This window comes from Mobula hypostoma, chromosome 4 (genome assembly GCF_963921235.1).
Source record: "Mobula hypostoma chromosome 4, sMobHyp1.1, whole genome shotgun sequence".
NCBI lineage: Eukaryota > Metazoa > Chordata > Chondrichthyes > Myliobatiformes > Myliobatidae > Mobula > Mobula hypostoma.
Window position 1 is genome coordinate 32,456,605 of NC_086100.1, and position 24,513 is coordinate 32,481,117.

The window sequence follows — 24,513 nt, forward strand, 5'->3', positions numbered from 1 at the left end:
CTTCACTATAGAAAGGATGTGGAAGCATTGAAAAGGGTACAGAGGAGATTTACCTGGATGCTGCCTGATTTAGAGAGTATGCATTATGATCAGAGATTAAGGGAGCTAGGGCTTTACTGTCTGGAGAGAAGGAGGATGAAGGGATACATGATAGAGGTATACAAGATATTAAGAGGAATAGATAGAGTGGACAGCCAGCGCCTCTTCCCCAGGGCACTACTGCTCAATACAAGAGGACATGGCTTTAAGGTAAGGGGTGGGAAGTTCAAGGGGGATATTAGAGGAAGGTTTTTTACTCAGAGAGTGGTTGGTGCGTGGAATGCACTGCCTGAGTCAGTGGTGGAGGCAGACATACTCGTGAAATTTAAGAGACTACTGGACAGGTATATGGAGGAATTTAAGGTGGGGGGTTATATGGGAGGCAGGGTTTAAGATCGGCACAACATTGTGGGCCGAAGGGCCTGTACTGTGCTGTACTAATCTATGTTCTATGTTCTAAAACTTTCCACTGGTTTCTTAGTGATGTGCAATCATTTGTATTGTACATCAGTTAATACAATATGTAAAATAGTTATTATAATAGATGTTATATTTGAATATTGTTGCTCACTTGCAAATAAGTTGCACAGAAAACAATGATTTTCAGCAGGAACTTATCCTGTAGCATGGCACGTCAGTTGTACTGCGCAGGTCCATTCCCTTTTAAGAAGTTAATAAGGATACTTACATAACATGTCTATTTTTATTTCCTTCATCCAAGATACTTATTTAACATACATGAGGCTTTCAGATATATAACTGTATTGCAGAGCAAGACAGCAGGGGTTGAGCAATATACGGAAGTTAATTTTGTTAATGTGAAAAGAAGTAAAGTTTGAAACAGAAATATAGGCTGAACAGTAAGTCGGAAAATGTGTAGCTCGGTGGGTTGAGTTGCTCTCTGATCTTGGCAATCGTTTTGTCACCATACAAGGAGACACCATCAGTGCTCTGTTCACTTGTGGTCAGTCCTCCAGTATATAAACACCGAGCATTTGGCGGACAGACCACAAATGAACAGCGCACTGATGATGTCTCCTCGTATGATGATGAAATGTTTGCCAATGGATTGCCAAGATCAGAGAGCATCTCAACCCAACCATAGGCTGAAAAATTTCTTCCCGGTGATCATTGACCTGAAACATGAGCTATATCCCTCTGCCCGCAGATGCTGCCTCGCCTGCTGAGTATTCCCAGCACATTTATTTATACAGGCCCTTCTGGCCCGTTGAGCTACACCACCCAGCAATCCCCCAATTTAACCCGTGCCTAATCACAGGACAATTTACAGTGACCAAGTAACCTACCAACTGGTACGCCTCTGGACTGTGGGAGGAAACCAGAGCACCCGGGGAGACCCCATGCGGGGAGAATGTACAGGCAGTGACACGATCTCATGTGTAAGGGCAATGTTGTGAGTTTTCAAATGCTGAAGAACTCACATGTAGAATCCGCATTCTCCAAGGAAGACACATGGATCTTCAAATCTACCATGTGCCATCCACAGCTAACCAGTAAGCAAATAAATTACTCTCAGGCTTTCCACTTCCAACGTGTTGTGTTTTTTTTCCTCTTCCTGCAATAACAGTCCTTTCATTTTTCAATGCAGTCCTTTCTAATTATAGTCTGAATTTTCTAGGAACTTCATCTTCTCCTGTATCATTTAAATCTGAGGAGCAACTAATAATAGCAAATAACCTAGCATTTGCCAGTTTCTACTTCACACATTGAGTTATTTCATAGCTTCTCCCTCCAAACATCTTCGCATTAACCAGTAGCAATATTTTCCTCTATAGTCCTCCGTAACATGAAAACAAATTGGGAACAGAAGATGGGTGTGGCCGCTTTAGTTCAGTTAAGATCTCACAGTTTGTAAATCTCAAAAACATTACAGAGAAAAGAAGTCTGTTTTCTTTGATCTTAAGAATCAGGTTTAGTATCACCGGCATATGTCATGAAATTTGCTGTTATGTGGCAGCACTACATTGCTGTGCCCCATTACTTTGTCAGTTATCATCTTGGTAAATGAAAGTTAAGAGAAAAGACTGCTGATGTCAGAAATTTGATATTAAAACTGGAAATGACTGGCAGGAAGGCAGAATCTATGTGGAGAGAAATGTAGTTGGTTTCAGGTGGATGACTTAATTAGATCTGGAAGATCTTTAAGTCAAACATGTTTAGCGTTGCAGAGAATGAGGAGGGATGAAAAGAGGAATGGAATTCTGCGATAGAATATCACTGGAGAGGTTCATGATGGGGCGAGGGAGGTGATCGTTTGCTAAACTATCATTGTAACTGATGAGCATAGAGGAGAAGCATTAAAATAGAAGGAGATAGGGCAAAGAAGGAAAGGGGGAAGAAAAACAAAGGGTAGAAACTGAAAAAACCACTTTATAATATAAGATGGAAATGGTGGATATTTGAAATCTAATTTAAATTCTGATGTAAAAAGTGGTAAAATGAGCAATTCCAGACGCTTATCTTAAACTTTTTTTTTACAAAAGTGAAGAGGCCCGAGGTTATAGGGGAAGTGTAGTGCAGAATTAGATTTATCATATAACAAACATTTGTATTTATTATCAAAGCGATTTTTCCCAACCCTCAATCCTGTTTTTCTACTTAACAAGAATAGTATCCTTGTTCTTTCCAACCCTGAATATATATTTATAGCTAGAATGGACTTAATACATCTTCTTCCTCTGTGAGTGCTTCTTAGATTTATTTTGCTGCCAACTGCAATATTATTATTAATTTGTCTTAATGCTTATTTTAGTTATTAATGCTCCTTCAGTGTTCTGTCCCATCTCATTACTTCCCCAGGACTTGGTGCTCTTAAGTTCAAGTTCAACCTTTCCCTGAATTCTCCCATTACTATAATGTTATGCTGAAGTTGCTTAAGATGTTAGTGAGGCTTAAGACATTGGAGTTTGTTAGGTGTGTTCAGGAAGGTTTCCTGACACAATATGTAGATAAGCCTACAAGAGGAGAGGCTGTACTTGATCTGGTATTGGGAAATGAACCTGGTAAGGTGTCAGATCTCCCAGTGGGAGAGCATTTTGGAGATAGTGATCACAATTCTATCTCCTTTACCATAGCATTGGAGAGGAATAGGAACAGGCAGGAACTTGGAAGCATAAATTGGGAACAGATGTTCTCAGGGAAATGTATGGCAGAAATGTGGCAAATGTTCAGGAGATATTTGTGTGGTGTCCTGCATAGGTATGTTCCAATAAGAAAGGGAAAGGATGGTAGGGTACAGGAATCATGGTGTACAATGGCTGTTGTAAATCTAGCCAAGAAGAAAAGAAAGGCTTAGGAGATGTTCAAAAAACTAGGTAATGATAGAGATCTAGAAGATTATAAGGCTAGCAGAAAGGGCCTTAGGAACGAAATTAGGAGAGCCAGAAGGGGCCATGAGAAGGCCTTGGCGAGCAGGATTGAAGAAAATCCCAAGTATGTGAAGAGCAAGAGGATAATATGTGAGAGAATAGGACCAATCAAGTGCGACAGTGGAAAAGTGTGTATGGAACCGGAGATAGCAGAGGTACTTAATGAATACTTTGCTTCAGTATTCACTACAGAAAAGGATCTTGGCGATTGTAGGGATGACTTACAGTGGACGGAAAAGCTTGTGCATGTAGATATTAAGAAAGAGGATGTGCTGGAGCTTTTGGAAGACATCAAGTTGGATAAGTCACCGGGACCGGACGAGATATACCCCAGGCTACTGTGAGAAGCGAGGGAGGAGATTGCTGAGCCTCTGGCAATGAGAGATGGGAGAGGTTTTGGAGGATTGGAGGGTTGCAGATGTGGTTCCTTTATTCAAGAAAAGGGGTAGAGATAGCCCAGGAAATTATAGATCAGTGAGTCTTACTTCAGTGGTTGAGTTCAAGAGCCGAGAGGTAATGTTACAGCTGTATAGAACCCTGGTCAGACGCCACTTGGAGTACTGTGCTCAGTTCTGGTCACCTTACTACAGGAAGGATGTGGAAACTATAGGAAAGGTGCAGAGGAGATTTACAAGGACATTGCCTGAATTGGGAAGCGTGCCTTATAAGAATAGGTTGAGTGAACTTGGCCTTTTCTCTTTGGAGCAACGGAGGATGAGAAGTGACCTGAAAGAAGTGTATAAGATGATGAAAGGCATTTATTGTGTGGATAGTCCACTTTTTCCCAGGGCTGAAATGGTTAACACGAGAAGGCATAGTTTTAAGGTGCTTGGAAGTAGGTACAGAGGAGATGTCAGGGGTAAGTTTTTTATGCAGAGAGTGGTGAGTGCGTGGAATGGGCTGCTGGTGACAGTAGTAGAGGCAGGTATGATAGGGTCTTTTAAGCGACTCCTGGATAGGTATATGGAGCTTAGAAAAATAGAGGGCTATGAGTAACCCTGGGTAATTTCTAAAGTAAGTACACATTTGGCATAGCATTGTGGGCCGAAGGGTCTGTATTGTGCTGTAGGTTTTTCTATGTTTCTGTGTAAATACCTGTAAGATATAATTTCATCACTGAAGACATTTATAAATTTCTGATAGTTCCAGCATGAAAAAATACCAAATTTCATAAGGCATGTATCTATTAGATATTCTAAGACCTAAGGGAAGGGAAGGCAGAGTATTTAAGATGTGGGGAAGAGTCACCAAATCAGAAGGTGAAGCAGTTTTACCCTGTTGTGCTGTAGCTTCTGCTGCTTCTGAACTAAGATAGTGAGCCTTTTCATCTGATACTCTTACATCATTTGTTTTCATATACTTTGCAACATTTAGCATTAACACCCAAGATAACGTAAAGCTACTTTATAACATGTGAATTTGAAAGATGAAATATCAGAATGATGAGGTGATAGTTTATACACGAAGAATAGTTCCAACCACCATTGACCTGGGTTGGAAAAGCAAAAATGAATTAGTAGATGGCATTAATCTTCTTGTATCAGCAAACCATTGGTTTTCATTTCCTGATAATTTTTTTTCCTGTTTGGGGGATATTAGCTGGAAGTTGCAAACGTTGGAAACAATGAATCATCATATAAGATATCAAGTAATAAGGCTGTTGAAGCTTTCAGTGTTAATGACATTTATCTGTGCGCACGTTAATTGGTTCTCTCAGTACCGTGATGCATTTTATCTAAAAAGTGAAATGATAGATGCTGTAATATGAGATGAAGGAAAACCATGCAATAAAAATGAAAAATCAGAAGTGAAACTGGATGTAAAAAAGAATGTTGCAAAGTTATGTGCTGTAGAGAGGAAAAAAAAGCACATATGCAAGAGAGTAAACAGGTATCACAAATTATTTGAATGAAAAATTTGATTGGTTATTTAACTTATTAACTACACTTGTTGTAACTACACTATTTTTCTTTATATGTCATTAGCCTGCCTGTTTATCTTCCATTTTGTTGGATTACACATGAAATAATAGCTTGGAACTTTTGGATTTTTACAGTCCGACCCACTCAGTCTTCAAGTGGGAATCATATTTACTGAGCAAACTTTGATGTGTTTGGGGTGGGGGGTGGTGGCCGGAGTTTTGTATAAGCAAGACTTCCAGTTGTAAATGACATTGCGTGAAAAGTTCTGAACATGCCCATCCAGAATAAATAATTTTGACAAGCCTGCCTCCAAACAAAAGTGCTAAATATGAGCATTATTATATATACAGTAAATCATTTACTTATTGTTCCTCTTCACCTCTTGTGGTGCGTCGGGCAGCAACCTTGCCCTTTTTTTTTAGCATTTGTTTGTTTTTTATGGGGCCCAGTTGCTTAGCCGGATTCGAACTCGGAACACTCGCCTCAAAGTCCAGAGCAGATGCCACTACACCACCGACCAGCACAAATCACTTACTGAATTACCTGAAAATGACTCTTACAGCTATTTCCCTTACTCCCAGTAGGCAGATATCCCAATGTAACAATTAAGAAGTGCTTGAAATTATCACTCACCAGCTGAATTCTATGAGAAGTCAAACATTGGAGCACTAAGGAAAAATCATTAGTGAGCAGTCCCAAATTTGGGGTCTTTGCCTTCCGATACCAAGTAAAAGGAAGTGACAACTATTCCCTTTGGAACTACTCAGCAAAACTTGGGTCATTGTAAACTTTCTCTTCACAGATCCATTCTTTCCAGTATTTTGTCTTTTACCAAAGTATCTTAAGTATTTATTGTGGGTGAAGTATTTTATAATAATTTGTATTTACTTCCCAACAATGCTGTAATCCCTTTTTGAAAGAGAAGCTATGTGTATTCTCCAAAAAAACGTCAGTGAAAAACGTTGATGAGAGAGGGACAGCATTTCCAGCTCCAACTGCTGTATCAGTGGGCTACTTCTGGTTCTTTCCCCAATCACCTTCATTTTATATGCCATGCCTGGTCACCCTTGCACCCATGGGAACGGTTTCTCTATATCTGTTGTGCATATATACTTGATGATTTTAAACGCTTCCAGTAGATCTCCCTGCAATCTTCACTGGAGAACAGCCCTAAATTCTTCAGTCAATTGACATAACTGAAAGTCCTTATGCCTGGAGTTGTTTTGATAAATCTCTTTGCACCCTCTTTTGAGGGCGAAGGGAATCAAGGGTAGTGATTAGGAGGCTGAGCGAAATTCAATGGAGTTACTAGATAAACAAGAGCAATTTGTGGTAAATGGCCTACTTCTATGCTGGCAATGAATTGTAATGTTAATTCCATGTAACCCTTTCTGTTTTTATGTTTAATTTAGAGCTTTGTTTGACTATGACAAGACCAAAGACAGTGGCCTGCCGAGCCAAGGCCTTAATTTCAGTTTTGGCGATATCCTTCATGTGATCAATGCATCAGATGATGAGTGGTGGCAGGCTCGACAGGTAACGCTGGATGGTGAGAGTGAGGAAATTGGAGTGATCCCAAGCAAACGAAGGTAATGATCTTTTCTAAACTTATAAATTAGATTTTTTTAATGTAGTAAGCACTGAGAACATTTCATACTTGAATACATCTTCATTTCAAATTATTTGTTTTTGTTTATTTACAGATTATTTCCCATATTGATTATGGGAATGTCAGTTTTATGCATGAAATGTACAAGATTTTGAGTATTTTCAATCTTTAATATCTTCCTGAAAAGATATACTGGTTTTTAGTTCTAGAAGGCATGGCATTTCAATTAGTCTAATGCTTTTTATCAGCTTAAGTTCAATCGCAACTTTTCATCCATTTTTAAGATATTATTATTACTATCTTGTAGAAAATATAGCTCAGGAAAATGTTAATTAATATTGAAAACATTTCCTGAAATTGAATTGCTTAACATGGTGATATAATCTGGGCAGAGTAGGTTATACTAAAGAACTTGTTTTGAAATTCACTTTGAAATGTGATTATGACAAATGCTTGGGATCACATGATAACAAAAGGATGTCTTTGTGCCCATCTCATTATACCTTGGAGCTTAGAATTCAAGGTTGGGTTTTCCTGAAACTAATAAGGTGCCCTTTCATATGAAAGACCTAGTTTGAGTAGGTTTCACTTTGCAGGCAACGTTCTTGCTTGTTTCTGATGGTCTGTATAAAGCTGCAATTAGATAAATAGTCCAACTTCTCTAGCATGATCTGCAAGAGGAAAGTTGATATTTTCCCATATAATGAAGGTACAAGTAAGTTTCCTTCACATTTAAGGAGATAAGTTGTCTTAAATATGAAGAGCCTATGCCAGTGCACATTTTCGCATCCAGTCTAATTGTGACAGTGATGTGAGGGTAGAAGCTCACTGATATTATTTAATTAAAACTGGACAGTGTGTGTTGGTTGTAGAGAATTAGATTTGTGCAACTTGGGAATATACTAAAAGCAAAAGAGCTTCTTGTGTAGTGGTAATATTTTGCCTATTTTTGATTACTAGAACTGCAACATGGGGTTATTAAAACACAGAAAATCTGAAAGTGCAATTTTCAAATACGGAAATACTCCAGTATCTCTTAAATTAGCATTTTAGATGTAAATACTAACAGAATTGAACAGACGCAAGTGCTTCTGAAGCTATTTAGATATGATAACATATATTGAAATTGTATAATTCAACAAAGGGAGAAATTGTAGAGGTTCATAATTTTTTTTTATTTTAAATGATTTCCTGTTTTCTTTATATTTAAAGTGAAGGGGTGCTAGTTTCTCTTCATTTATCCAATTAAAGCCCCATTTCTTCAATGTTAGTAGAAAGTAATGGATTTATGCATTTATCCATTGTTTAATTTGTAACTCCTCAATAAAATCAGCCATTTAATGCAATGTACAATAATTGTGTTAATATGTGTGAAATATTGTAAAATATAGGTCATACACAAGTAACTTGATTTGCCTTTGTTCTGAGTGGTCAGATACTTGTTTACTCTTTCCTGATTTATAATTGAATTAAAACTGTTGGCAGGCACAAACTCAATTTGGTTAATTTAGTTGGTACATTTTTAGAGGAAAGTTTGGAGGAAGTTGGAGCATGGTGCATTAAATGCGTGTTTGCCCCTTCATCAAAAGACCGTCCTGTGGGTCTGCAGCTTGGCCTGGCCTGGGTTGCCATTGATTGATCCAGGTCACAGGCCATTGAGAGCTCGTTTTAAGTATGATGAGATCATATTCAATTATAAAATTTTGCAACAGAATAAAGCCAGGCAAAATAAAATAGTGGTTACTTAAATACAATGGGAGTTTGGAGCAAAATTCTCATCCTGTTTTCTTCATGTGAGTATTTAAATTGTATTTTTGGAATGCCCAATTTTTAAGAGACTGATTTAAAGATTCTGCCTTCCAGCACCAACTGGAAAATTTTGAGAATGCAGAATAGCAAAAAAAAAAAATCCATTTGCAATTATTTCATATGATTTTTTACCATTTGCCTGTGATTTGTTAATATTAATCCAAACTTAGCATCAGAAAGAATGATTTGAATATCTAATGTCTTTTGAGAATAGCATTGATGGGCTTTAATGTTGGAAAACCAATTGTAGATCTGTGTCAAAATTCAGTAAAGGCAAATGTCCTCCTTGCTGATGTTGAATGGAATGTGAAACACTGCATCTTGTATTCATAGCAGGTTTTGCTGTGTAAGATTAAAGATTGTTTTTTGTCATTCTTCAATACACGCGTGTAAAGGAGAAAGAAATGATTGTTACTCTGGATCCAATGCAGCATTAAAAATCACAATAAACATAAATAAGCACAATAAATATAAAATAAAAACAATCCTATAAAACACAATGTACAAGTAACTGTTGAGTGCGACCATATACACATAGATTAGCTTATATAAATAATCTGATTGTATGTACTTAAAGTGACACTAGGTGCAGCAGTATCTGAACATAAAGTGACTCTGACAGGAAATAATGAAGTCACTTTTGCAAGAGGAACTCTCCTAGGGAGCAGCAAGGTGTACAAAACCACAGGAGATAGTGACTGTGTTTGAGTAAGTATGAGGTGTGGAAGTATTCACATTATACTTTTGTCAGTGTGCTAAATAAAAAGCTGAAGTGATTTTAGTTATAATTCGACAATTGGGATTAAACTGGTGAAGTTGTGCTTAAATCTTTCAGAAATTGGTAACATTTTCCTTTAGTCTCCATACATTTTGGAAATCAATTACTTCCCATTTTTGGACTAGTACTTTCTAAGTAGTTAGAAAATATAATGGAGAGCAATATTTTAAGGTCCAATTTTCTTCATAGCTGTTAGCCTTAGTTCATCAGTGATACTGTGAGCCAGTTGACCTTTAGATAGATGGAGAGATACTTTATTGATTCCAAAGGAAATTAATGTCACAGTAGCATTATAAGTACACAGATATACAAATATTAGAAGAGAAGTAAAAAAGAATAAAATATAAGTTACCTCAAACCATCAAACAGGAGCAAGTCATCACTTTCCAGGCTATAGGTTGACTAGAGCCTAATGGCCGAGGGTGAGAATGACCTCATACAGTGCTCTTTGGAACAGCACAGTTATCTTAGTCTATTACTAAACGTGCTCCTCTGTTTATCCAAGGTGGCCTGAGAGGGTGAGAAACATTGTCCAGAATTGCCAAGATTGTCTGCAGGGTTCTTTGCTCTGTCACAGGATCCAGTATGTCCAGTTTGATTCCTGTAACACAGCCAGCCTTTGGAATCAGTTTATTGAGCCTGTCGGCATCACCCAAGTTGATACCTTTGCCCCAGCGCATAGAAGATTGTTCTGGTGACAACAGACTAGTAGAACTGTGAAGGAGAGACCTGCATACTCCAAAGGAACTACTTTTCAGGAAGTAGAAGCCATACAGTCTCTGTGTTGGTGCTCCACTCAAGTCTGTCATCCAGGTGCACCCCCAGATACTTGTAGGTCCTCACCACAGCCTCATCCTCACCATCAATAGTAACAAGAGAGCAGTACAGGCTCAGTCTTCCTAAAGTCCATTACTATGTCCTTTGTCTTACTGATGTTGAGCTGCAGATGATTCAGCTTGCATCATTTGTCAAAGTCCTCCACCAGGGCCCTGTATTCATTCTCCCATCCTCCCTTTATGCGCCCAAGTATTGCTGAATCATCAGAAAATTTTTGCAGATGACATGACTCAGTGTTGCACCTAAAGTCCAAGGCATATAGGGTAAACAGGAAGGGAGCCAATACAGTCCCCTGTGGGGCCCCCGTGCTCCTTATGGCCATGTCTGACACACAGCTCTGGAGCTGCACAAATTGTGGTCTGCCAGTCATGTAATCCATTATCCAGGATACAATGGAAGTGCTAACCTGCATTGAACTGAGCTTTTCCCCCCAGCAGTAAGGGCTGTATGGTATTGAAGGCTCTTGAGAAATCGAAAAACATGATGCTGACAGTGCTGCCCTGCTTATCCAGATAGGAGTAGGCTCTGTTCAGCAGGTGGATGACACCATCGTTGATTCTAATGCGCCCGGGTAGGCTAGCTGCAGGGAATCAAGGACTGACCTGACCAAGGGTCAGTGGTGAGTCAGGACCAGCCTCTGTAGGGTCTTCATGATGTGTGAGGTCAGGGCCACTGGACGGTGGTCATTCAAAACTTTTGGTCGGCCCTCTTGGGTAATGGGACCACACATGATGCTTTCCACTCAGTCAGGACCCTTTCCAGACTGAGACTCAGATTGAAAATGCGCTGGAGTACTCCACACAGCAGCTTAACACACTCATTCAGAACCTTGGGGTTCACACCAACCCGTCCCAGTGCTTTGTCGTGTCTGAATTTCCCCAGAGCCCTTCCCACCTACTCAGTGGTGAAGGTGAATCCATGGTAACTCGGAAGCTGATGGAAAGTGGGAGCTGGGGGAGGTGAAGTTCGGGACGATAGCAGTTGGTCTGTGGAGAGGTAGATGGTAGGTGCAGGGCAAGGAAGGGATGTAGACAGTGGTAATAATAATAATAATAGGTACTTTATTGATCCCAAGTGGGAAATTATTTCATTACAGCAGCAACATTTAAAAACACACTTAGCAATGTGCAGTCTTAACTAATAATAAAGTACAGAATAATAATATACATAATAATAATAATAATGTACCAATGTGCAATAATAATGTACGAAATAATAAAACAGAGACTATTGTACTATGATATGTGTTCTCCTGTCGCATAGAAATGAACTGTTGTATAAGCTTATTGCATTTGCTAGGAAAGATTTTCTGTAACAATCCTTATGACAGCTGAGCTGAATGAGTCTGTTTGAAAAGTTGCTCCACCGCCTATTCAGTAGGTTATGGAGAGGATGTGCCTGGTTGTCCATGATGGATAACAGTTTATTTAGTGACCTTCTCTCCACCACTAACTCAAAAGAGTCCTGGTTTGTAGCCAAGGACAGATTCAGCCTTCTTGATGAGTTTATGTGTTGTTCATCCATGTGTTGAACTGGAGGAGGGAGGAGGGGAGGCACCAGTGTTAAGGGAACGTTGGGTGTCTCCACACCTGGACTGGTGTGAACAGGAGGGCAATTCTCAAACCTTTTGAAGAATTGGATTTACTCATCAGCCCATTCATGGCTGCATTCCGAGGCTCTACAGCGAAGCTCAACTCTACTTCTGGTGAAATATGTAACATTGACTCTGCTCAAGTGCAGGTGTACGGGAGTACTACGCAGCATGATTGCCGCATTATGTTAAGCGGAAGTCTTTCAACCTTACCTTTTGAACATTCAAGATCCTGGGACATAATTGGAAGTAGTGTTGCACATTCTCAGTATACTGGTTAATAGTTCTCTCTAAACTGACATAGCCTAATTAGAGATTTCAGAGATGCTGCCTGGCCTGCTGAGTTCCTCCAGCTTTTTGTGGGTGTAGCCTAATTAGAGCATTATAATACTATCCTGCCGGACATTCATCTTCCACTTTACATACATCTTACTTAGGCTAAGATATTAGAACCTGTTTCTTACCTAATCTATACCAAGTCCTACTTACTGTAGTCCCTGTATAACCAGCCTGCACTGGCTCGCTATTAAATAAAACCTCAATTTTCCGAACTTGTTGTCCATGGGTTCAGTCTTTCTGTATTTCCCTAACAATTCCCTTTGTACAGTCTTCTCAGATAGCCACATTGCTCTAGCTTGACCTCTCTGTGCTTCAACACCAGCCCCACTGCCCACCTCTCCCTTCTCACTGTCCTACCAAGCTTCAGCTTTACCTTCATGAACTATTTTTGATTTGGTCACAAATTTTGTTTGATTGCACTTTTCGTGGAGCATTTTGCTACATGTATAAATGTATAACTTCAAGTTCTATGTGGGGGGGGGGGGGTTTACCAACAGTACGTGGTTGCAACCATAAGCAGTTCTGTAAATGTTTTAAACCACTTTAACTTTTACCGGGTACTGGAGCAATACACTTGGTGCTGCAGTTGCCATTTGTCTCAGTAATCAGCACAATTTAGAGTAGGTTAAAAGGCTGACACAATATCATGGGCTAAAGGGTCTGTACTGTGCTGTACAGTTTAATGTTCTTAATCTTCTCCACATTCTTTCTAGCTTAATAATATCTTATATTAGAATGACGAAAACGGTTCACAAGTGTGATGACCTCTCTAGTGTCTTATTTTATTGTATCTTAACTTCCCAACTCCTATACTTGCCCTGATTGATGGAGTCCAGTGTGCCAAACACTGACTTCACCACCCTATCTACCTGCAATGCCACTTTCAGCAAACTATGCACATGTACTCGTGGGTCCCTCTGCCCCAAAACATTCCCCAGAGCCCTACCATTGTATAATCACTAGAAAAGTCCTACCTGGTTTGATATCCCAAAATGCAATACCTCACATTTATCTGGATTGAAAGTCATTTGCCAACCGTCTGCGCACATACCGAACTGACCAAGACTCTCCTGTAATTTTTTTATAACCTGCTACATTATCTACAACACCACTTAATTTAGTATCATCTGTAACCTTAACGACCACGCCTTCTGCATTCACATACAAATTGTTTATATAAATTTACAAACAACAAAGATCTTAGCACCAATTCCTGTGGGACACCACTAGAAAAAGGCCTCCAGCCTTAGAAATAATTCTCCCTCTGTTTCCTCCCTCTAATCCATTATGATTCAAGTCCCCTAAGTCCCCTTGGATCCCATGCAATTTAATCTTCCAGATTATCCTGCCATGATGGACCCTGTCAAAGCCCTTGCTAAAGGCCATATAAACAACAACCTTTGGCTAATAGCAACACACAGGCCTGGTGAACGCAGCAGGCCAGGCAGCATCTGTAGGAAGAGGTGCAGTCGACGTTTCAGGCCGAGACCCTTCGTCAGGACTAACTGAAGGAAGAGTGAGTAAGGGATTTGAAAGTTGGAGGGGGAGGGGGAGATGCAAAATGATAGGAGAAGACAGGAGGGGGAGGGATAGAGCCAAGAGCTGGACAGGTGATAGGCAAAAGGGGATACAAGAGGATCATGGGACAGGAGGTCTGGGAAGAAAGACAAGGGGGGGGGACCCAGAGGATGGGCAAGAGGTATATTCAGAGGGACAGAGGGAGAAAAAGGAGAGTGAGAGAAAGAATGTGTGCATAAAAATAAGTAACAGATGGGGTACGAGGGGGAGGTGGGGCCTTAGTGGAAGTTAGAGAAGTCGATGTTCATGCCATCAGGTTGGAGGCTACCCAGACGGAATATAAGGTGTTGTTCCTCCAACCTGAGTGTGGCTGCATTCACATACAAATTCTTTATATAAATTTACAAACAACAAAGATCTTAGCACCAATTCCTGTGGAACACCACTAGAAAAAGGCCTCCAGCCTTAGAAATAATTCTCCCTCTGTTTCCTCCCTCTAATCAATTATGATTCAAGTCCTCTAAGTCCCCTTGGATCCCATGCAATTTGCCTAATGCTCAGCTGCTGTCCTAGTTACCTCAAAGAGCACAAAGATTTTGTGCTACTTTGTCAGTCTTGACATCCAATGCACAAAGGTACGCTGTCCAGGACCAGACCCTGTCTCTGCAAATATTCGTAGATCTCATCCCTCAGAATCCCCTCCAGCAATTTACCCACCATCAATCTCAGATTCATCAAGCTGTGGTTTCCTGGCTTATTTTTGCTACCCTTTTTAAATAGTGATACCACATTAGCTACTCTCCAGCTCTCTCTGAATAGACATGAAGTAAATATCTCTGCAAGGGCCTCAGAACTTTCTCCTCTAGCTTCCCACAAGGTCCAAGATTGTACCGCAGGTCAGACCTTGTGGATTTATTCACCTTAATGCTCTGTAAAAGCCTACATTAGTTTCTCCCTGCTAATCGTATGTTGTCCAAGACAACAACACTCATTTCCCCTACTTCGATTGTTTTCTCCACCATAAAAACTAAAGAGAAATATTGATTAAAAATCTCACCCATTTTCCTTGGTTTCAGAAGCTGACAGCCATGCTGATCTTTAACGTAAAAACGTAAGAAATAGGAGCAGGAGTAGACCATCTGGCCGATGGAGCCTGCTCTACCATTCAATAAGATCAAGGCTGATCTGGCCATGGACTCATCTCCACCTTCCTGCCTTTTCCCCATAACCCTTAATTCCCCTACTATGCAAAAATCTTGTCTTAAATATATTTACTGAGGTAGCTTCCACTGTTTCATTGTGCAGACAGTTCCACAGATTCACCACCCTCTGGGAAAAATAGTTCCTCCTCATCTCCATCCTAAATCTACTTCCCCCGAATCTTGAGGCTATGTCCCCTAGCTCTAGTCTCACCTACCAGTGGAAACAACTTTTCTGCCTCTATCTTATCTATCCCTTTCATAATTTTATATGTTTCTAAAGGGATAATCTCTCATTCTTCTGAATTCCAGCGAGTACTGTCCCAGGTGACTCAAACTCTCCTCATGGTCTAACCCCCTCATGTCTGGAATCAATCTGGTGAATCTCCTCTGCACCGCCTCCAAAGCCAGTATACCCTTCTTCAAGTAAGGAGAGCAGAACTGCATGCAGTACTCCAGGTGTGGCCTCACCAGTACCTTAGTTACCCTTTTACTCCAATATACCTGTAGAATCTCAGCAATGCACACAATTTCCAGCACCTGCAGATCTTCTCTTGTTTGGGTATAGAATCTCATGGGGTTTTGCTTCACTTTGCCTGCCAGATCCTTCTCATATCTTCTATAACCTCTACACTTCTGCACTCCTTTATTTTTTGTAGTCATCAAGAGATTCACTAGTTCCCAGTTGCCTTTGCACAATGTTTGCCTCCCTCTTTTTCTTCACCTAATCTCTGCTTTGCATTAAACTCCCAGCCGGTAGCCCTGTCCATAACCTACTGACCAACCAGTAGATTGGTTGTTGCTAAGTTCCTGTTACTATGGCTGCAAACCAGACCAATGAACAAAAATGGGCGACTTTTACATATTAAAGATGACCTTAGAGGTTTAGAATTATAAATGCAAACCATGCAACAAAAGAAATAAAATCCAGCATTACATCTGCAAAAGACTTATTGCAGAGGAGTAGAGTAGGAAATGAGGATGAACTGATTAGCAAGTTCCTGTACTTGCAATTTTTTTAACATTCCAAGTAGGGACAAGCTATCAGCCTGGACTGGAAGAATAATTAAGCAGATAAAGGTATAATGTGAGAAATGGGTTTTGAAGCAGCTTATGAAAATAGTTCAGGATTAGTGAAAGAGATTCATCTTGTAAATCATGATAACTATTGGTGTGGCAGGAAGGAAAAATGGAAATGATTTGGATTCCAAGGTCAAGAAATTTTATTGTGTAATGCTTCATTTTTATGAAGTTTTAAGATCCCATTCATTTCAAACTCGTTTCTGAGTAGCTCCCACCATCTGCCATGACTTTCATTTATCATGCTCTGCAAATTCATAGATGTCCTATCCTAAGCTGCTGTGGGTCCATGTAGGTTCTCAGGCACTGTAAGATTTCTTGTGCCAAGTGACACTAAATTGGTTTATTATTGTCACGTGGACAGAGGTACAATGAAAAGTTTTACTTTGAACACCATCAATACAGAATATTTCATCACTGCAGTGCATTGAGATTGCACAAGGGAAAACAATAACCAAAAGCAGAAAAAGGTTACAGGGAAACTGCAGTACAGGCAGGCAATAAGCTGCAAAAGGCGGTAAGAAGAAAGATTGTACGGTCATGAGTTCATCTTATACCAGGGAACTGTTCAATAGTTGAATAACAGTAGGATAGAAGGTGCCTTTGAGCATGGTGGAATGTGCTTTCAGACTTTTATATCTTCTGCCCATGGGGGGGGGTGGGAATAGAGTGTGGGCTGGGGTGAGTGTGGCCTTTAATTGTGTAGGCTGCTTTACAAGGTAGCAAGAAGGATAGGCAGAGTCCATGGAAGGGAGTCGTAGAGCTCTATAGCTCAGAAACAGGCCCTTCAGCCCATCTAATCTGTGCCAAACTATTATTATTCTGCATAGCCCTATCAACCTGCACCTGGAACATAGCGCTCCATACACCTCCTATCCACATAGTCATCCAAACTTCTAAATCGAGCGTGCATCCACCACTTCCACTGGCAGCTCATTCCGCACTCTCACCACCCTCTGAGTGAAGGAGTTCCCCTTCATGTTCTCCTTAAACATTTCATGCTGAGCTGAGTCCACATTTCTCTACAATTTTTTTGTGGTCTCGGGCAGAGTTGCTACGCCAAGCTGTGATACATCCAGATGAGATGCTTTCTGCAGTGCATCAGTGAAGGCCCATGCTAAATTTTTGATCCTCCTGAGTAATAGTGATCCTTTCTTGGCCATAGTTGAATTAATAACTAATAGTGATGGTGACTCCAAGAGCAGTGTGTAAAAAGAACTGTGCAGTGATGGTGCCTTGAACTAGATAGGCATAGGACAGTGCACGCTGAAAGTTTAGGATGAGGCATTTGTAAATATAAGAAAAATGATGCGGAAGGAATGATGTTTGCCCCATTGTGTTTCAATTCCTACATCATATATCCTCGCCCAGCTGAATTTGCGTACATACCAACATCAACTTGCAATTTCTACATTTCTACATATGCTACTATGTTTGCCTGCAGCAGCTGCCAAATCAACATAGCTGCAGGCAAACGTAGTAGAGCATGTAGAAACATAGCTTGCAGCCGCATTTCCAACTTGAAAACTATTCATGTTATGAACGTTTCGCAGTAACACAACCCTGTTGTAACCTGGAGAGGGAGGACCTGTAACCGAAAGAGGATGTTGATCAATGCAGATCTGAAACAGTTCTCACAACCTTCCTTTTTAATAAGATAGAGTGTATATAAATATTTGGAAGGCTTTTCTTGCCTGACACTTCTGGCTTTGCATCCACCAGAAAATTTAATGTCAGATGGTTGCATAGCCTCTTACATATCAATATTTAGCAATGCTTGTCAGTTTCTAAGTTTTCGCAAAAAGCCTTTTATGGTAGTAAATGCAGTTGCAACTTCTGGCTAATTTGGATTTATTTGAACTTGGTCTCCATTCATAGTGATCTAAATTGCATGTACCTTTGATCAACCTTGGATAGAAATTATCTGCTGAGATAGTCTGCTGCAGCATTTCTGTGTTTCTATTAATTAGCCATAAAGACAAGATGTCCTTTACCCAGTTCAGTGTCCTTACCATTTTAACTCTGCTCTTGCAAAATTGGTTTTAGTACTTGAAATTCATCTCACAGTGTACTGTGGATGGTGGATTAATTTTCATGTAGAATTTCATAAGGAGAATGCTCAAGGTCTGAGGTGTTTGATGGTTGTGCCCATTGGGTAATATTGTAGTTAAGTTGTCAGGCTTCTGATGTGACCATAAAACATAGAAGCAGGATCAGACCATTCGGCCCATTGGGTCTGTTCTGTCATTCCATTATGGCTGATAAATTATCCCCCGACCCCAAGCTCCTGCTTTCTCCCTGTAACCTTTGACACCTTTACTAATCAAGAGCCTATCATCCTCCTCTTAAAAGTATACCCAATGACTTGGTGTCGTCACGAAGCAATGGATCTCACAGATTCACTACCCTCTGATGAAAGAAATTCCTCCTCTTCTCTCTTCTAAACGTATGTCATTGTATTCTGAGGCTCTGCCCTCTAGACATAGACTCCACCACTATTGAAAACATCCTCTCCACATCCACTATCTAGGCCTGTCAATATTCAATATGTTTCAATGAGATTGACCCGTATTCTTCTGGACTCCAACGAGTACCGGTCCAAAGCCATGAGAAGCTCCTCATACATTAATTCCTTCATTCCTGAGGTCATTCTCATAAACCTCCTCTGGACCCTCTCCAATGACAACACATCGTTTCTTAGATAAGGGGCCCAAAACTGCTTAACGTGTTCTAATTGCCATCTGACCAATGCCTTATAAAGCTTCAGCATAGCATCCTTGCTTTCATTCTCAAGCCACCTCAAAATGAATGCTAAAATTGCAACTCAATTTGCAATTTAATCGTTAGAAAATCCTGCACAAGGTCTCCTAGGACTTCCAAGGTCCTTTTCACCTCTGATTTTTGAATTTTATCCCAAGTTAGAAAATAGTTTATGCCTTTATTCCTTCTACCAAAGTACATGACCGTACACTTCCCGGCACTGTATTTAATCTGCCACTTTTTGCCCATTCTCCTAAACTGTCCAAGCCCTTCTGCAGACTCCCTGCCTCCTTAATCCTGCCTGCTCTCCATCTGTTTGTGTATCATCCACAAATTTGGCCACAAAGCCATCAGCTCCATCAGCCAGATCATTAACGTGAGCAGAAGCGATCCCAACACCAACCCTGCGGAACATCACTAGTCACTGGCAGCCAATCAGAAAAGGCCCTTTTTATTCCCACACTTTACCTCCTGCCTGTCAGCCAATCATCTATCCATGTTAGTATCTTTCCAGTACTTTTATCTTGTTTAGCAGTTTCGTATGCAGGCCTTCTGAAAACCCAAGTAAACAATAACCACTGACTTTCCTTTGTCTGTTCTGCCTGTTATTTCCTCAAAGAATTCCAACAGATTTATCAAGTAAGATCTCCCCCTAAGGAAACCTTGCTGATTTGGCCAAGTATCCCAAAAACTCATCTTTAATATTGGACTCCAACATCTTCCCAACCACTGGCCAAGCTAACTGGTCTATAATTTTCTTTCTTCTGCCTCTCTCCCTTCTTAAAGGGTGGAGTGACATTTGTGATACTAATGCTTCCATAATCTCTTCAGCCACCTCTTCCAGAACCCTAGTGCGTAGTCCGTCAGGTCCAGGTAACATCTACCTTCAGACTGTGGCGATGTGAGTTGGAATCCCAATAATAGAGTTGAAGAATATCAACTGAAATAATGAAATAAATTTCAACTTCAAGTTTATTTTCAATCAACCATACACATGCATTCACCTAAACAAAACAATGATCCTCTGACACCAAGGTGAAAAACACATAACACATAGACAGCACATAAAATAGTGTTAACATATAATTTAAAAAATCTGTAGATGTACAAGTTGACATGAAGTACATATATGACATATAGTTAAATATATGGTATAACAGTGTACTGCTACTGGCGTCATGAAAAATGTGTGCTGGGTGGTAGCTGGGAGCTCAGAAGTCTCATCTTGGGAAAAGAAGCTGTTATGCAGCTTAGCAGCCCTTGTTATTACACTGCAGTGCCTTCTGCCTGTCTGTAGGAGGTTAAAGAGATTGTGGGACAGATGGGAGGGGTCTTTGAAAATGCTGAGAGCTCTGTGAACGCAGTACTTTTGATATATACATCTAGGATGGAGGGGAAAGAGACCCCGATGTTTCTCTCAGCAGTCTTCACAATCCGTTGCAGGGTCTTGTGGTTAGATGCCTTGCATTTGATAAAGTACCCCATGCAAGGCTTATTGAGAAAGTAAGGAGGCATGGGATCCAAGGGGACATTGCTTTGTGGATCCAGAACTGACTTGCCCACAGAAGGCAAAGAGTGGTTGTAGGTGGGTCATATTCTGCATGGAGGCTGGTGACCAGTGGGTGTGCCTCAGGGATCTGTTCTGGGACCCCTATGCTTTGTGATTTTTATAAATGACCTGGATGAGGAAGTGGAGGGATGGGTTAGTAAATTTGCTGATGACACAAAGGTTGGGGGTGTTATGGATAGTGTGGAGGGCTGTCAGAGGTTACAGCGGGACATTGCTAGGATGCAAAACTGGGCTGAGAAATGGCAGATGGAGTTCAATCCAGATGAGTGTGAAGTGGTTCATTTTAGTGAGTCAAATGTGATGACAGAGTATAGTATTAATGGTAAGACTCTTGGCAGTGGGGAGAATCCGAGAATTCTTGGGGTCCAAGTCCATAGGACACCCAAAGAAAGCTGCTACGCAGGTTGACTCTGTGATTAAGAAAGCATACGGTGTATTGGCCTTCATCAATCATGGAACTGAGTTTAGGAGTCCAGAGGTAATGTTGCAGCTATATAGGATCCTGGTCAGACCCCACTTGGAGTACTGTACTCAGTTCTGGTTGCCTCAGTACAGGAAGGACATGGAAATCATAGAAAGGGCGCAGAGGAGATTTACAAGGATGTTGCCTAGATTAGGGAGCATGTCTTATGAGAATAACTGGAGTAAACTCGGCCTTTTCTTCTTGGAGCGATGAAGGATGAGTAGTGACCTAATAGAGGTGTATAAGATGATGAGAGGCATTGATCATGTGGATAGTCAGAGGCTTTTTCACAAGGCTGAAATGGCTAGCATGAGAGGGCATAGTTTTAAGGTGCTTGGAAGTACCTTACAGAGGAGATGACGGGGGTAACTTTTTTTACGCAGAGAGTGGTGAGTGTGTGGATTGAGCTGCCGCCGGCAGTGGTGGAGGCGGGAACGATGGGGTCTTTTAAGAGACTCCTGGGTGACTACATGGAGCTTAGAAGAATAGGGGGCTATGGGTAAAGCCTAGGTAGTTCTAAGGTAGGAACATGTTTGGCACAGCTTTGTGGGCCGAAGGGCCTGTATTGTGCTGTATGTTTTCTGTGTTTTTAATTCTCTTACCCGCCGGTGATATAGCTGGTCAGGATATTCTCAATGGTGTTCTGGTAGAATGTAATTAGAATATGGGCAGGGAGCCTCGCTCATGTAAATCTCCTCAGGAAGTGGAGGCGATTCTGTGCTTTCCTCAGTCAAGGGAACTTGAGGAACCAAGTTCAAGTTTGTCATTCAACGACATACACAAACATAGAGCAAAACAAAGCAATATTTATCAGGGTCCGAGGTGCAAAGCACAAGTACGTAGATCACACACTGCTCATAAAATGATATTAACACAATAATATTAACAGATAAAATAGTATGTTGGTGAACAAGTTGACAGAAAATGCACTAAGTGAGATCAACCGTGATGTGCTAGTAGAATAATGGTGAGTGTGAAATGCTGAATAATGGGTAAAATTTCATCATGTTCCCTAATGATGGAGCAGGGTTGGTAGTGGGGAAGAAGACCTACCTTTTCTTGATCTGACATATTTGTGAATCCAGATTTACCAATTTAGTTAAAGCTTGAAGCTCTCAATGTTCTTTCAGTTCACATAAGGATACAGTGAATTTTCAACTTCTGGCGAACCACCTGCACTTGCCAATGTCTATGAAAATTATACTTTCTTTGTCGTGTGCCTGTGGCAGGATCTTGATTAATGGAGCCAGCCCAGTTCTCAGCAAAGAAACCCTGCACTACGAAATATCTCTAACTCCAATTATGCATTTGGACTGGTGCATAGAAACAAATCAGCCTTTATGCTTCTGAAAGAACCAAATTGGCAATGTTTTATGCACTGATTCAGCAGATTATCAAAACTCTTATAAATATTCCTGAAATTTTAAATGCTCTAAACTTTTAAAAAGTAATGGTAATCAATAAGTTCAATTTTTAAAAGTCTAAAATTAGAACTCAACCGAAATCCTTCACATCTCTTCTGCATAGAAGGCCAATTGCGTATATTCCTAGGACCGTAAAATAGAGGAGCAGAATTAGGCCACTTGGCCCATGGCGACTGTTTCATCATGGCCGATTCATTTTCTTTGTCAACCCTAGTCTCCTGCCTTCTCGCTGTATCCCTTCATGCCCTGAATAATCAAGAATCTATCAACCTCTGTCTTAAACATACCCAGTGACTTGGCCTCCACAGCCGCCTATGGTAATAAATTCCACAGATTTACCACTTTCTGGCTGAAGAAATTCCTCCTCATCTTTGTTCTAAAAGGACCACCCCCCCCCTTCTATTTTGAGGCTGTGCCCTCTGGTCTTAGGCACTCCCAACGTAGGAAATGCCCTCTCTACATCCAGTCTATCAAAACCATTCACCATTCAATAGCTTTCAATTAGATTACCGCTCATCCTTCTGAATTCCAGTGAATACAGGCCATCAAATGTTCCTCATATGACCAGCCGTTTAATCCTGGAATCATTTTCATGAACCTCCTTTGAACCCTCTCCAGTTTCAGCACATCCTTTCTAAGATAAGTAACCCCAAACTGCTCACAAAAATCCAAGTGAGGCCTCACCAGTGCTTTTTAAAGTCTCAACATTATATCCTTGCATTTATATTCAAGTCTTCTTGAAATGAATGCTAATACAGCATTTGCCCTCCTCACCACCAACTCAACCTACAAATTAATCTTTAGGGAATCATGCAATAGGGCTCCCAAGTCCTTTTGCACCTCAAATTTTTGAATTTTCTCTCAAAGTCTTCAATTCCGTCATCGAATTCATTGACATACAAAAAAGATATGGTCTCAACCGAGAGCCCTGTGCAGCACTACTAGTCGCTGGCAACCAGCTAGAAAAGGCTCCCTTTGTTCTCACTTTTTGCTTCCTGCCAATCATCCACTGGTCCAGGTGATGTATCTACTTCCAGACCTTCCAGCTTCCGAAAAACCCTCATCCTAGTAATGGCAACTTTCCACACTTCTGCCCCCGACACTCTCGAACTTCTGGCATACTGCTAGTGTCTTCAACAGTAAAGACTGATGAAAAATACTTTTTCAGTTCATCCACCATTTCCTTGGCCCCCGTTACTACCTCTCCAGCATCATTTTTCAATGGTCCAATATCCACTCCACCTCTCTTTTACACTTTATGTGTCTGAAGAAACTTTTGGTATCCTCTTTAATATTATTGGCTACCTTACCTTTGTATTCCAGCTTTTCTTTTTTTTAGTTGCCTTCTGTTGATTTTTAAAAGCTTCCCAATCCTCTAACTCCCCACTAATTTTTGGTCTACTATATACACTCCCTTTAGCCTTTATGTTGGCTTTAACTTCTCTTGTTAGCCATGGTTATGTCATTTTGCCTTTAGAATACTTCTTTCTCTTTGGGATGGATATATCCTGCATCTACCGAATTGCTTTCTGAAATTCCAGCCATTGTTGCTCTGCCGTCATCTCTGACATGTTCTTTCCCGATAAGTTTTGGCCAGCTCTTCTCTCATGCCTTTGTAATTCCCTTTACTCCACTGTAACACTGGTACATCTGACTTTAGCTTCTGCTCAAATTGCAGAGTGAACTCTGTAATATTATGATCACTTACTCCTGTACCTTAAGCTCTCTAATCAATTCCAGTTCATTGCACAATACACAATCCAGAATAGCTGATTCCCTAGTGGTTTTAACCACAAGTTGCTATAAAATGTTTCTCAAGCATTCTAGGAATTCCTCCTCTTGGGATCCAACACCAACTTGATTTTCTCAATCTACCAGCATATTTAAATCCCCCATGACTATTATTACATTAGCATTTTCTATCTCTGCTTGTAATTTGTAGACCACATCCTTACTACTGTTTGGGGGTCTGTATATAACTCTCATCGGGGTCTTTTTACCCTTGCAGTTCCTTAGCTCTACCCACAATGATTCAATACCTTCCAACACTATGTCACCTCTTTCTAATGATTTGATTTCATTTTTTTACCAGTGGAGCCATGCCACCCCCTCTGCCTATCTGCTTGTCCTTTTGATACAATGCTATCCTTGGACATTAAGCTCCCAGCTATAAACTTTTTTCAGCC

At 40.6% G+C, this 24,513-nt stretch overlaps 1 protein-coding gene across 16 annotated transcripts in view; it reads left to right on the forward strand.

Moving 5' to 3' along the window:
* The window catches only part of dlg1b (discs large MAGUK scaffold protein 1b), a 489,566-nt gene that overhangs the window by 429,044 nt on the left and 36,009 nt on the right, over nt 1–24,513 (forward strand). For all 16 annotated transcript variants that reach the window (XM_063045530.1, XM_063045518.1, XM_063045519.1 and 13 more), the window contains one exon: nt 6,763–6,939. In XM_063045530.1, coding sequence (XP_062901600.1) covers nt 6,763–6,939 — 177 coding nt within the window. The remainder of the gene's footprint in view (nt 1–6,762; nt 6,940–24,513) is intronic.